Source organism: Panulirus ornatus, chromosome 4 (genome assembly GCF_036320965.1).
Source record: "Panulirus ornatus isolate Po-2019 chromosome 4, ASM3632096v1, whole genome shotgun sequence".
Classification (NCBI taxonomy): Eukaryota; Metazoa; Arthropoda; class Malacostraca; order Decapoda; family Palinuridae; genus Panulirus; species Panulirus ornatus.
Window position 1 is genome coordinate 73,108,572 of NC_092227.1, and position 16,247 is coordinate 73,124,818.

General features: G+C 43.0%; 1 protein-coding gene across 4 annotated transcripts in view; it reads right to left on the minus strand.

Annotated features, from left to right (window-relative positions):
- The window catches only part of LOC139767398 (solute carrier family 35 member F3), a 516,425-nt gene that overhangs the window by 102,919 nt on the left and 397,259 nt on the right, over positions 1-16,247 (minus strand). For all 4 annotated transcript variants that reach the window (XR_011717126.1, XM_071696736.1, XM_071696741.1 and 1 more), the window contains one exon: positions 12,379-12,557. Coding sequence is in view for 3 of the 4 variants with exons in the window: in XM_071696736.1 (XP_071552837.1) it covers positions 12,379-12,557 (179 nt within the window). In the remaining variant the exon portion in view is untranslated. The remainder of the gene's footprint in view (positions 1-12,378; positions 12,558-16,247) is intronic.

Here is a 16,247-nt window from a genome sequence, read left to right on the forward strand (position 1 = left end):
CACATACAGCAAAGGCAGCCATACATACGAGGACAGCCATACATACAGCAAAGGCAGCCATACATACAAGGACAGCCACACATACAGCAAAGGCAGCCATACATACAAGGACAGCCACACATACAGCAAAGGCAGCGACACATACAGCAAGGACAGCAACACATACAGCAAAGGCAGCGACACATACAGCAAGGACAGCCACACATACAGCAAAGGCAGCCATACATACAAGAACAGCCACACATACAGCAAGGACAGTCACTCATTTGAAAAGATCCTCGTCTGAGATTTGCCCCAAGGATTGAAGTTGGACATAAAAGGTCTCGTAGTCTCCCTGGACACAGCAAAGGTCTGGGAAGTTTTTTTTTTTTTCAATGTGTAGTCATGTATCAGGATGAGGCAGGCCATAACAGTCAGGACTCTGCAATAGAATTTTTGCTGTATACTGATCACATCATTCAGGTGGACAAGAAGAATAAGCCATCTTTTCTGCTGTCGTCTCATCTTGCCAAGTTATTTTCATTGTTTGGTATATCAATGTTTGTCATTTTGGATCTCGAATGTGATTTCTTGTCTACCGTTTTGTAAAGCGAATTGATAGATACTCTCCATTTATTATCGATTCGTCCGGGTTGATCAACTTGGATTTTGCCATCGTAGCTCACAACGTGAGAGAGAGAGAGAGAGAGAGAGAGAGAGAGAGAGAGAGAGAGAGAGAGAGAGAGAGAGAGAGAGAGAGAGAGAGAGAGAGAGAGAGAGAGAGAGAGAGTCGAGCCCGAGACGCCTACGCAGCCAGTACCACGCACCACCATGAGCACGACGGGCTCGGTAATGTAACCTGGATCAATGAACTTAGAGAAGTCCTAACACTGAATCCAGTATTGTAAAACCGAGAGGCAAATTCCAATACCTTAAAAATCGTCCTGTAAAGTTTTCAATTTCAAATCGCGGCGGTTAACTGAGCGTAACGGTCACAGATGACTAGGCAGCCTGACCTGAGGTAGCCATTACTCAAGCTGATGACTGGCGACCCACATCACGCCACATAGGCTGCACCAGCCCCAGAAGCACACCTGTATAAACTGAAATTCAGGAACACTAAGCATACACAACACCTACGCACAAACGAGCATAAGTAGCCATAAGTCACTATTGTGGATGGTTCTGTGAAATTTGCATTCACAATGAAGTAGCTTAAAATACAGAGAGAGAGAGAGAGAGAGAGAGAGAGAGAGAGAGAGAGAGAGAGAGAGAGAGAGAGAGAGAGAGAGAGAGAGAGAGAGAGAGAGAGAGGTTCAGCGTATATATATATATATATATATATATATATATATATATATATATATATATATATATATATATAGAAGACACAATGAATCCAACACCAGTGAAACAGAACAGGCAGGAAGTCTTGGAAATCACTGAATATCAAAAAAGAAAAGAAAAGAAAAGAAGACTTTTAAAGGGTCTTGACCCTCGTAAGGCTCACGGTCCTGAAGCAATTTCATCTGTGCTGAGGAAGTGTGTTCATACGCTTGACGGGCCACTTGTGGTACGTAAAATATTGGAAAAGGAAATCACAAAGCAAATAGGTGATTACTTGCAAAGGAAACTCAACTAATATGGGATAAAACAGGATCTAAGAAGGTCATATGTAACAAAATATATTGGGTTCCTATGAGAGAGTGAGCTGCGCTTTAGACTAAAGAGAAGGCTGGGTGAATTGTGCTCGTATGGACTGCCAGAAAGTATGAAACACTGCACCACACAGGAACCTAGTCAAGAAGATGGATCTTCATGTAGGAATAAGGGGGAAGACTCTTGAATAGAGGGAAAATTACCTCATTGGAGAGGAACAAAAGACGCATTCAGCGAATGGGTTTGGGGTCACCAGAGGTCTGCCGCAGGGCTCAGACCTGGAACCATCATTCTTCTAGATGTATGTAGATGACTTGTCAGAATGACTGAACTTAACCTGAATATGTTTATGGATGATGCCAATGTCAGAAGGAAAGTGGAAAGCGAGGAGGTCTGCATGAGCTTAAAAGAAGACTTCGACATACTCCGAAGTTCATTTAATAAAGGTTGATGAAATTCAAACTAAACAAATGCAAAGTAATGATGATAGGGACAGTGAACGGTGGCCTCCATACAAATATTACCAGGCAGGGAATAAGTAAACAAGCGGCTGGGATTTGTATGAGGTGAAGTTAGGGACTGATGCATTTTTACCTAGCCTGCTACTGGAGCTCCAATCAGGAAAAATGTGACGGAGACAAACTGTTTGTTAGCAAATAACAAAACCGTATTTAACTACAGGGATTACGATATATCAAGCAAACTCCTCACATCCTTTATTACACCAACACTAGAGTGAGGCAGTCAAGTTTAACAGAGAAGTTCTGAGGAAGGCAACAGACATGGTAGCAGAATTAAGACAACTCATATACAGTGAGAAGTTAGAAGTCATGATTTTTTTTCTATCACAGTTAGACCGAAGGGCAAGGACTGACTTACTTATAACCTTCAAATTTTTGAACCAATCTGATGAGGTCAACATCAAACAAGTCTACGAAAGATGGTAAGATAAAGCAATCAGAGGACATTAACATGTAATTAAGAAATATGTACATATGCACCTTTATAGTATAAGAGAAGTTGACGAATGGAATAGAGTGACGACACTGTGAATGCGGACAGTATACAAGTGTAGATAGTTGCATAACAATAAACAAGTTCTAAAGATGGAGTTCTAGGAGCATAAAACTCCCTTCCTCCCCGTATTTCATATACAGGTAATTACTTGCTCAGATAAACACTTGTCCGCTTACTGTCCTCTGTAGCCCAGGTTTATCTCTCGTATATCAAAGGACTGCCAACGATGAGTTGATACAGTACCATTGCCTTCAAATACATGGGGCAAGAAAATGCTCAAAAAGGGTTTTTAAACCAAACATCAAAAACACATCAAGTATAAATCAGCGACAAAGGTTTACTTAAGATCCGACAGTTGGTAATAAAGATTTGACCTGAAGTAAGCGAGCTACGCTCCTAGGAGAGGATTGTAGCAGCTATGGACTTCAAGAGATAGAGACAGACGCAAGGAGACATGATTACAACTCTCACGTTCCTTAATCGATCTGAGACTACTGCTGCTGAGCAATTGTTTGAGTGAGGGAAGACTCAATCAACTAGAAAACGCAGCAAGAAACCTGAGTACGAGAGGAATCTGCAGATATGAAGAAATACGTCAATGCCTTAAAACAAGAGTGAGTGAGGCTAATGGAAAAACATTTCAAACTTTTATAAGTTTAAGTAACTAAGTTAACGAACATTAGTTGAAACAAAATGCAGACAAAAAAAAAGTAAGTTCTAGTAATCTTTGGCCTGTACAATAATGCTATCAATATCCAAAACAAATTGTCTATGGTATCGTGTGCGGTTTGGAGAAGATGTCTGCGCGAAATCTTATGAATATTGGCTGAAGTAAAGCTGTTATGATAAAAAAAAAAAAAAATCATGATCTTAGAACCATAGCTACCAGCAAAATATGTTCGAATAAAAAAATCTGATACACTCATAGCGTTTGTCATCTTGATGCCTAATTATTCGAACACTGACTCAAATACGGTCACGTTGAAAAAAAAAAAAAAAAGGAAAATTATTTATGAGAGCTCTGACCCCTCCCAAAAGTAGGAGTGACCTGAATCACAATTTCATCGTGTGCATGTGGAGCGTTATGTATGTGAAGCGTTTCACATCAGTAATAAACATCATGAAACGTTCGTTTTTGGGTCATGCGACCCATGACATCACAAAATCTCAAGATAAAAAGGAAGGTGTCCGAGCGTCCGAACATGTCTGATTAGGTTCGTCAATTGGCTGCAAAAAGTAGGAACGGCTTAGACCTTGATTTTTGAAAGGAGAAATGAAGATAAGGTATACCTCCTCCATAGGAAGGGAAACAAATAGGAAAAACAAACAAACAAAAAACAAGTGTAAAGCGCCTCCTTGTATGTACAAATAGGTTATCACACACACACACACACACACACACACACACACGGAGGGAGCCGAACTCGCCTCCTGACGTGAACTTTTCCATCGTTAAAATATTCAATCGAGTCTAATTATAGCTCCTCTCTCTCTGACGACCTTCTCCAAGGTTAGTCTTTTCTTTTCAACTCATTTTCACCTCAAAGTTAAGTCTTGCGTTATTATATTCATGAAGTAATGTATAAATTTCAATCTAGAGTGTTTATTCAGTTTTTAGTTTATATCTTCGGCATCACTTCCACTGGAGGGGTTCTTCGTATTACTTAAAACTACTTATAAATATTTTGTCCACTTGCCTCTACTTCAGCACAAGCATGTTTCTTATACGTCACGATTTCTAAACTTCAGTCCGGTCGATTATTTTTCTCTGATCATATGAAGGATTTCAGAAGCTCGACTGTGCTCCTACGTCTTGGCAACCTGCGCGCTGAGGAGGACCAACTGACCGTCGACCGACCGTGCGTGCAGTGAACACAGGCCACAGGACAGGGTCTCACCAGTACACCGGCCGCCGCTGTGCGGCTTGCTGTGTGTGTGTGAGCTGACGACACGGGGTCATACAGTGAAGTACTCAGAACAGTGCCAGGCCCATGTGACAGCGTGGCATCACATGGTATATAACCCTATCTAAACATTTTTTCGGTCACAGTACGTCAGGATTCATAATTAGAATATGTTGATGGTTGCGCAATACGACGTGTGCGAGGACCCAAGAAGCTGGTTCACACATTCCTCTCCACGTTCACCTTATACACCTTAACGTAGTCTTCCATACTCATCTCTCAAAATAAACATTCTCCTATTCGACCCGTCACCCCTCATCTCACTCCCTCTTTTCCTTTTCTTTCATTCGCCTCAGTATATATAATCTCGTATCCACTGACTCTGTCTGCATCTGTTCCGTGTAAGCCTATCATCACGATCTTCATCATTCTCTTCTATACTTTATCACTCCCTCTCCTTATGTGATGTGATGATCTCTGATGGTCGGTCTGACACTGGCAGGTCCTCCCCACCTGCTGGGCAGGATCGCTGTCTCCTCCATCTGGCAGGTTCCCCATTATTCAGCCAGCTGCACCACTAGTCTATATAAGGCAGCAGATCTTCGTCAGATTCAGATGTTGGTCCAGCCAGTCAGAGGGACGCACATCTGTACGTCTCATCCAGTTAGACGGGCATATATTATACTCGTATGTCTCACCAGTCACAGGGGCACACACACACCTGTGTCTCACCAGTCACATGAACACACCTGAATGTCTCACCAGTCACAAGGACACACACCTGAACGTCTCATCAGTCACAGGGACACATCTGCATTTCCTTGGTCATAATTTCTTGAATTCCACAGTTCACTTATAAGACTTGATGCCACTTTTCCACGAGGATCCCACGCACCTGAGAAGCTGCTGGGGACTCTTTGTATTCCGGTCACTTGAACCATTCTGTCCATTTCGGTCAAATCTCCCGCCATGATATTCTGACGGAAACCAATCTAGGCTTCATGTTTATGGAATCGCTTCCAGATGACCATCAACTTATTCTAATTCTTTCATGAATAAATCAACGCCATAACTAAAGATATTGTTAACCAACAACGTAAAATACTGCGTTGTATGTGGTAATAACTATCTTAAATTTTCGTTTATTTCATACCATCAATTTTCTTGGTGTTTTAGAGCGTCTGTCACTATTGCTTCCACACACCTTTGATAAGATTGAGGAGGCTGATAAATCTTAAGTCAAGAATAGTTCTTGTCATCATAATTCTCTCTCTCTCTCTCTCTCTCTCTCTCTCTCTCTCTCTCTCTCTCTCTCTCTCTCTCTCTCACACACACATAATATAAGATATACGTGTCTCCACCCTCATCCTAATCATCCGGTCACCCACTACATCACCAGCAACATGCAGTGCATTAAGTTAGGTTCACATGCCTTACTCTACTATTTCAAAACTTTTTTCATAGACGAACTTAAGCTAACACCCAGTTGAAAGGGAACTCGACTTATTCTACCATAATCTACAGCGTTTCACGGTAAACTTTCATATCCACAACAACCATCTAAATCATTGTCACGAACTAGCCAGCAGTGAGTCACTGGCACCAGGCATCCTCCTTAAAACTAAATATCGTCCATCTGACATCATTATCGAAGGTCTCCTTATAAAACTATACACTTCCAAACACATTCCCAGTCTGAACCCTTTATCCTCAGGCTCCCTCACCTCACGAACAACCTTGTGTTCGCCATATCCGCATGGGACCTACCACGGTAATATCCTTACATTCCAGTACGTGATATTTATGGTCTATGCTTATCTGTGAAATGAATGGGCTCACGCTGCACAGGTTGGTTAATTACCTGTGGTTATGTTGTTCTGGAGACGGGATCCCTTAAACACGACGATACGACGCTTGGGTATAGATGACATGACCCATGACTTCACTCTTGGGGATTGGCTCAAAGGTTGTGCTATCACATCCAAGGATCATACCGTCATGCCGTCGTGTTCAATGGTCGTACTCATAAAGTTACACTTCACCATTCACCCACCTGGTCTACGTCCACATTCTTAATCAATCAATAACCTCAAGCGATTTTCCAATGTCGAAGTGATTATCCCTACATACACACATAATTTCCCTCGTATTACCTACCTCGCATGTCAGCTTAAACGGTTGCAATGAAAGTGCATCACGAAAAAAATGTAAAGGCTAGTTCATCTTGATGGAAATATTTCATTTTCTCTCGTTCGCCTAACGCCCACTCGTATATAAAACATACTGTTTGCATTCAACCTTCAAGCCTTCCACTGAACTTTTATGCACTTCACGAACTTACTCTGTTATCTGGCGTCATTCCCTTCAATCACCAAACCAACCATCATGAAAAAACAAAAGAGGAAAAGTCTGGCACACACACACACACACACACACAACGAGCCAGCAAACATAAGCAAAGTTGCTAGGCTAGACGTGTTTTGGCTGGGATAGATCAGTTGTCGGGAATAATCTGGCTTCCTTACTATCTATATCCAACACTTTCATAAAATCTTTGTAACATTCTACATTTAACAGTCTTATTTCTAAATTTAAAATATTGTACATGTTTGCTATTAATGATTTTGACAGATGTTTTAATGTTAACTTTTGTACCATTCTCTCGAAAGTATGATCAAGCCAGAGAAAATGACAATTATTTCACTGGTACCTAGTTAATGCTGCCCCTGAATGATGCTCGTAACAACCTGAAGCTCCTGCATGTGTCAGCTGGTGAATCTGACGGCAAAATCCATGCGATAAAAAACGAGCTCTACTGCTGCAAGTTTAAAATTTAACGAAGGTTTCAAAACCCCTTGAATTTCTTTGCGCAATGCACGGCGGGTTCTCAGCTGTTTCTGGCCAGACCCAAAACACCTGAAGCTCCGGGATAATAGTAAGAAAAAAATAATCCAAGTGTAAACCAGCTCAGATGTGTTCCGAAGTTTATGAAAATAACTCAATGAGTCTGGAAGGAAGAAATATGTAGAGAAAACGTGCAGACATACACTCACCCCACACCAAGAACAGGACACACAGTACTCATTCAGGAAACCACAACTATACCCAAATCCTCCTTTCCTCCTACCAGACACAAAACAAACGGGACTCATGACATACATCACGACATGCTATTCGCTGACATCAATCAACGAACGAAACAGATCACAGACAGAGACGACTCTCTTGCAGTACAATCCACAGAAATAAATCTACCCAATGCTTACAACAACATAATGAACACCTACATACCTCCTCCTCCTGCCCGCTCATATGTTCACGGGATATGCACTTGCTGAGCGCTGCGGGTGCCCTAAAGAAGGTGATCTTAGGGCACGAAGGTAGAGGCCAAGTAGAAGGAAGTAAGAATTATCTCCCTCCCGGGACCATCTAACCTCATCAAGCGTGATCAATGCCGCAGGTGGGCAGGACACCAGCAGGTGGCGCCCTCTTTCCTCAACCACATAACTCCACTAACGTTAACTGGATCACGATGCGTCTCTTCAGGAGCGCCACATGACGGCATCTGTCCGGCCACTCTAGTACACACATACTGCTCAGGGGACGTACTCAAGATGACGCTCCCAATCCCGAATCCACGAACTGGCATCTGCTATTTGTATATGACGGCCTGGCCTTTGACCCCGACCCCAAAGGGCCTGGTCAAAGGCCAAGCCATCATACTCAAGGGTCATACAGTCATGCTCAAGACTCGTATAGTCATACGCGCTGTGTTTACAGGGTTAAAATCCGCACATAGACTTCCCAGCTAAATTAAACAGGGTCATCATGTCACTGACGATCGGATCTCATCCTAAACCTGGTCCAGTCCTCTACTGCAACCTTTCATCTCATGACACATAAAGTTCACAAATACGAGAGTGAACCCTTCACGCATCCCTCTGGCCTCCAAATGTCTCATATCCTCAGAGACAAAGCGAGAGGCTCAAACATCCACAGGCGACACCAGGACTCTCTGGAGTCATTCTGAACTGGTGAGGCGGGTAGTTGACTGGAAAACAGAAGTGGAAGGTTCCTCGAACTGGAACAAGAGGATACTTCACGTCCCTCCTTGGCTCGGGAAAGTTAATGTAAACAACAAAGACTGCTCGCTGTCGTCCCCGCTCCCTACGATTCGAAGGGCAAGAGTATCCTCCGTCTGTGTTCCCCTGTGCGCATAAGTGAATCTAATTTCATCATCGCAAGGGCGACAGTCAAGTCGGCAATGACCCGAAACTAAATCCGTGTCTCAGGTAACCACATCAAAGCACACACCACTTGGCACTACAGGTCACGTACGTGCTACGAGAGATTCTGGTCATGTCCTGAGTTCTGCTCCGTCTGACGTCAACATGTACGTGTAGTCATACTGAACGTACGTACTGACTCGACCCTAAATCTGAAGACGAACACCAACACGCGGAGTCGTCCTGACGCGCCTTAATCTGACGATGTTAACACGGCGAGTGGAGCCGTCTTGACGCAGTGCAGGTGTTCCTCCGTCAGGAAGATAATTATCAGCTAATCACTATAACACGAGGGCGGCATCTGCCAGGCTGGGCCCGTGCGTTCCTCTGACTCGCTCTTATCTATGCCCGTGTACTCTTCCTACTGACTCTGGAATTAAACTGACGTTGTGGACTGAAAAGCTTGGAAAGAGGGAGGTAGGTATGGGAAAGCGAGGGAAAGGTAAGTATTGGGATGCTGAGGAAAGGTAGGAAGGGAGAAGCTGGGGGGAAAGTGGGTAAGAGGAAGGTAGGGAAAGGTTGGGGAGTGGGTGGCACACGGAGGCTGGGGTATCACTAGCACAAGGATCGTAGTGCTGGGCAGGACGATGTGGAGCCTCACTTTCGCAGTAGTCGTCCTCGCAACTCCAGCTTACAGCCCCACCTGGGAAGGCATCATCATCCACCCCTCCCTCCCTTCCCCTCCATTAGCCTTTAACGACCTAACTTTGTCCATTCTGACCTCATCAACTTCGTGTGGAATAATTATCAACTGCAAAGTATACTAAACATTTTTTTCTCTTTCTTTTTTTTGTCATCCTCGCCATCCGACCTGTCCTCTCCCTCAAGAGTCAGGTCAAAAGGCCAGGTCATCATTCCCACGGGTCGTAAGGTCATGTCCGAGGGGTTTTAAAAAAAAAGACTTAACACTCTTGTATGTGACCATAAACAGGTAAGCTCCCATGAAAAAAAAAAAAAAAATAACTGACAATGTGATTACTTGTCTACCAACAGGGACTAAACTGCCTGGATGAGGAATTATGTCTGGAACAGATCCCTGTTTCGTGGAAGGCTACGTTACACTATGACAGGGTCACAGGATTATTATTGTGCTTCATGTTCACACGTCTGGCCTAAATAGATTAGGGGTTAAGGTGTAGGCAGCTACATCTGGGGAGATACAAGAATGAGATAAAATATTCAAAACAGTCAGTATTATATATATATATATATATATATATATATATATATATATATATATATATATATATATATATATATATATATATTCAAAAGAGGCGTAGCTAAGACGCCGTTGGTGCACAAGTGTTATGGTTTGTGGTGTTCGGGTGAGGCACCTCGCCTGTCATAAAATCTATTAATGTGGTCACGACAGGAAATCGTTTGATGAATTTCAACGAATCGCTTTGAAGGAACACACTGAACTAACGAAGGCTGAGATGGAGGAGGCCCTTTAGCGTTTCAAGAGAGAAGAAACGCGCCTTTCAAATGACTGTACCGACACAGTGGAAGAACCGCACGCTGCACTATTGCTACGACAGGTTAAGAAGTGAATGGAATACTCTTCAAAGGAAGATATGAATCGGAAGTTTGCCCACCTTACTGAAAACAGTGGTTGGACTAGGAGTACAAACCCTTCCTTCCTTGGTGGTGAACCTCTCTAATAAACGACTTAACAAGGATTACTTTGTGAGACCTAGGTTATGACATTAGTTTTATTTGCTCCAACAAGGAAGTCACTTGTGTTAATATTGCAAAGAGCGTTTTGTAATATGATAAATACAGCGACTAATCTAACGATGAAATGAACATGAACAAAGGTGTAGTGTATCCTAGTGTGTCAAAGACAGCGGCTCCAAATTTTCCAAGAAGGTTTTTCTCTGCCATAAACCATCTGAAGATAGCGAACTCTGGTACTGCCGAGTGGGTTGCGTATCCAGCTACCACGCAAATGGTACGAGGTTCGAATCCTTCTCGTTGGAGGGGATTATGCGATATATTTACATATATATATATATATATATATATATATATATATATATATATATATATATATATATATTTTTTTTTTTTTTTTTTTTCCCAAAAGAAGGAACAGAGAGGGGGGGGGGGTGAGGATATTCCCTTAAAGGCCTAGCCCTGTGTTCTTAACGCTACCTCGCTAATGCGGGAAATGGCGAATAGTATGAAAGATATATATATATATATATATATATATATATATATATATATATATATATATATATATATATATATATATATATATATATATATGGTTCTCTTCACTAAAGACGCCAGCCATGTCTAACAGGCAGGACCACAGGCTGGCAAGTAACGTGTTTGTGGGGCGATCGAACCATTTAAGCGCACACTGGGCGGTCTTCTCAAACTGCTCATACTGCCACAACTTTCTCTCACTGTTTCATTACTGACAGATCAACCCTCGTCACGCCACATACTGACCTCAGTTATTTACTTTCCAAAATACCCAACTTTTTTGCTTTGTTTTACGTTCAAGACGCAAAAATCACATCCACACAACACTGTCGGGACTACTTTACTTCCGGTCATGCCTATCTTTGCCCTCACAGACACTGACCTTCCTTCCCTTGATGCAACCAGGACCTTAGCCCCTTCCATCCTCTGACTCACGTCAGTCTCTCTGCCTCCACCCGATGCCATGTCCACTCCAGGTACCTAAAGCACTCCAGTTCCTCCAGGTCCTCTCGATTTAAACTTGCTCAGACTGTCCTGTCTTACCCATATGTTATACCTCACCATCTTTGCTCATACTTACTCCCAACTCCTTCCTTTAAGGCATTCTCCTAAACTCTGTCAGCAGTTTCTGTATTTTCTTTATTGGAGTTTGCCACCAAAACTGTACAGTCTGCACACAATTAATTCACTTCCCGCGTATCAAAGTTCGAAGCCTATCTCCACCAAGTTTGCCACGGTACGGATGCAACATTTCACATATGTACCCAATGGTATCCACAACAAGCGAACTGGTCACATGATCCGCCACATAAACCCAGACTTGGGTAAAATGAATATGACTTCACACTACATGCTCCTTAGACGTCGGGTGTGTGGAAATGCTGGACCGAAGCTGTCGTGATACAGGGCGTCAGTGTCTCAAGTTACTGCAGACGTGTGGGTCAAGGGAGATAGAGTGTGAGATAGAGATCGGTGAAGCCTGTTTAATCAGGAGGACAAAGCTGAGGATGTTTTGAATCCAAACCCCAATGTGGCGCTTTTCGACACTGTCGCCGACCAGCAAAATGTGTTTAGCATTAACGTCCACGTAAACTAAGATGCTACTATACGTCCCTCGAGCCTTCAAGAACATCAGAACTCACCACTCTGAACCAGACTCACAACTCACTGTATCACCACACATTAGTTGACTCTTAGTGTCATCATCGGCTCACCACTCAGCACACCAGTGACTTGAGGCCCCAAGCGAGGCTCTCAGCCCATCACGGTTCGAATCTTTTCCGCCGCCTTACGACGGGGGTCTTGGTACTACTCACCCTGACGCCGACGAACTGGTCGTGTAGGATGACCCAGGAGAGGAGGTACACGAAGGAGACGTGGGCGGAGTAGAGGGCCATCACGTCGGTGCAGTCCAGGATACGCAGGGAGTACACGTACATGTAGTTGGTGACCACCCACAGTAGGCAGAAGAGGCAGCACCGGGTCATGAACTTACCTGGAGAGAGAGAGGGAACCAGGTTACGTCAGGAGAAGAGAGAGAGAGAGAGAGAGAGAGAGAGAGAGAGAGAGAGAGAGAGAGAGAGAGAGAGAGAGAGAGAGAGAGAGAGAGAGAGATTAACTTGCTCTACCGTATATGATGTGGTGTGACAGAGCTTAGGGCTGGCGAGTCTGGTGTTTCGTGGATCCTAATCCTCGATATATCTCATCCCTGCATGACTGAGTGTAGTGTTTACTGTATAAATCAACACACCATAGGATAAAAAAATATGATGAAGTATGATTGTTCTATCGTGAATAATACAACTTATACAGCTGAGTCTGGAAAATGTGAAGAACTATCTATTTGAATTTGTGTCGTTAGGAAATAACCTTCTAATATGAATGATGTATACCCTCTAATATGAATGATGTATACCCTCTAATATGAATGATGTGTACCTCAGGTAATTGTAGCAATACGATATTCCAGTATCATTAACAAAGGTAATACAACAGTACTACAGGATAATGGACTAATGTATGATGGTCATAAAATGTTGGGTTAACTTGCTTAGTAATGGACAGACTGGAGTTCAGGTACATCTTTGGTATTTCAGAGAGATACATATAACTGGTTTATGTCAGAAAAGTATTCACTGGTTACATGAGAAAATTATACCCTGGGTATACGCAAACATTGATTACAAAAGAAAAAAGAGCTTAGCTATATAATAGAATTATAATAGCTATATAATAGAATTATAATAACTATATAATAGAATTATAACTTAGGTATATGATATATAAATAACGACTTTTACAGGATTAATATGAGGAAACTCTCCACGAGCCAGTCTGTGGTGGTGATTACAATGTTGTTGAAAGTAACTGGTTTTGGTGTTATATGTCTGTCCCCTGACATTTCTCAAGCTCTGACTTTGTCTTCTGTCCATGACGGGCTAGCCTAGCAGTTCATGAGGGACTAGCCTGGCAGTTCATGAGGGGCTAGCCTGGCAGTTCATGAGGGGCTAGCCTGGCAGTTCATGAGGGGCTAGCCTGGCAGTTCATGAGGGGCTAGCCTGGCAGTTCATGAGGGGCTAGCCTGGCAGTTCATGAGGGGCTAGCCAGTGTGTACATTCCCTTGGGTAGGATGGTACGACCCTTGTACACGATGGTATGTCGTTAGTGTGTGCCACGGATTGACCCTTAAGGGGTCAGGTCAAAGGCCGAGCCATCATACCCAAGGGTCGGACCTTCGTGCTTCAAGGACATTCGTAACTAAATCACAAATATTCTTTGTCCTACAAAATATTTCTCATGTCTTCATATACGTAACAAAAATTGATTTTCCATTTAAGAATGCCACATATTCTCTAAGCATCGTTGCCAAGTCGCCGACTCAATATACTCTGTCACCCTGCCGAAGGTGGGAGGGTCTTGGCTCCAGCGGGTTATCCCAGGGTACTGCAGGGTGGGGGTCGGATCCCTCGTACACCGGGGGGGGGGCGCCCCCCCACGAACCAGCTGGAGGCTGATGTGTGACGTAAATATCCACCTGTACATAACAGCAACAAACGAACCAAGTTACGTAAATATCCACCTGTACATAACAGCAACAAACCAACCAAGTTACGTTAAATTCAGAATCCATCATCAGGTACAGAGATGTGTATACGGTCAGGAATAGGCAATATATATATATATATATATATATATATATATATATATATATATATATATATATATATATATATATATATATTCTTTCTTTCTTTCAAACTATTCGCCATTTCCCGCATTAGCGAGGTAGCGTTAAGAACAGAGGACTGGGCCTTTGACGGAATACCCTCACCTGGCCCAATTCTCTGTTCCTTCTTTTGGAAAATTAAAAAAAAAACGAGAGGGGAGGATTTCCAGCCCCCCGCTCCCTCCCCTTTTAGTCGCCTTCTACGACACGCAGGGAATACGAGGGAAGTATTCTTTCTCCCCTATCCCCAGGGAACATATATATATATATATATATATATATATATATATATATATATATATATATATATATATATATATATATATATATATAACGTCTTACATATATAACTCAGTTCTGACTCTAGGCGATTCATGACTAATACTATTACATTTTCTTCCCTTTGTAACCCCATTTTCTTCAGTCTCTCTCTCTCTCTCTCTCTCTCTCTCTCTCTCTCTCTCTCTCTCTCTCTCTCTCTCTCTCTCTCCATAAAAAAACCTTTTACTTCTTATCTTCGGCCAGGTTTCTCTTGCGTCAGCGCCTCTCTCTCTCTCTCTCTCTCTCTCTCTCTTTCTCTCTCTCTCTCCTGCCTCACCTCCCTGTTTATCATCCCGCAAGATAACACTCTGTACACCGTCCTCAGCGCCGCTCAGCTTCAGATTGCGATCATCATCTACACTATGGCGGTCCCTCGGGATCTTGGCCGAGCGGGAGATCCAGGGAGGTCTGAGAAAACGAGATTCAATGATATCCTCCAGAGGAAGCGATCCAGGGAGATCTACCCAGGAGACGGAGATCCAGGGAGATCTGCCAAGGAGATGGAGATCCAGGGAGATCTACCGAGGAGATGGAGATCCAGGGAGATAATCCAGGAGACAGAGATCCAGGAAGATAACCTAGATGACGGAAACACTAACCACCCCAGCTGGAGGCTGGGGGGGTCCGGGTTGGGACTGGAGGTTGGGACGTGGTTGGTTGTAATCGCTGGAATTTACGTGCGCCAGTCTGGACTGGGCTGGATGAGACTTGGCTGGGCCAAGATAAGCTGGCTCCGGATAGAAGATCTGGACTAAAGAAGTCATGATGCAAGACTAAAGGTAATGGCAGCATTAGTTCTTGAGAAACAGAATATATGAAATCTGTATTGTTAAGCATGATAGAAGAGGAAAGAAATACCAATACAGGAGCTCGGGGGAGAGCAGTGTGTGTGTGTGTGTGTGTGTGTGTGTGTGTGTGTGTGTGTGTGTGTGACTGCCTATTTGAACTGTAAGGGGAGGAACTTCTAAACTCGTAGAGTCTCATCTCTTGAACTTTCTCTATTTCATACAACTTCCAAACTTCTGTAAGCTGTCCACATCCACAATTTCATCACATCGCTCAGTATTCCCAGCCACTCATATGATACAAACACACATCTCTACATCTTTTCTATCAAGTCTCTTTCTTCACTTCATGTAACAGCCTGTCACTATTCATGACAGCAATCTGATTTAAAAACTTATAGGATATGATCAGGTCATCTCTTACTCTTCTTTCTTTCATGGTGGAAAAATTGTATGATCTCTAACCTTTCCCTGTGACTCAGCCTTCTTGACTCTGGCAACTTCTTTGTTTTTATCCTCCTCTTGGCCTACTCTCTCAGCTTTCTGTGCTTCTTTAATTGTCGTGACCAAACTTGAGAAGATATTCTAGAATGTGAACCGTTTCTTGAATATTTCCTTATCCATGTATCTGAGTGCAGATCTAACAGTTGCCAGAAGACAGTTGGTCTCCTTTACTGTTCTCCTAACCTGGGACTCTGGCGACACATAGATTCCTGCAGCTTATATTCTGCTGGATGATATTCATATCAAGGCCTTCTTCCATTCTGTTTCATCCTCAGTACTTTACTCGGGCTGACTTTCATATGCAAGACCAATTACTAAGTTTGTCTAGGTCCCCTTGCCAGTTGATGCA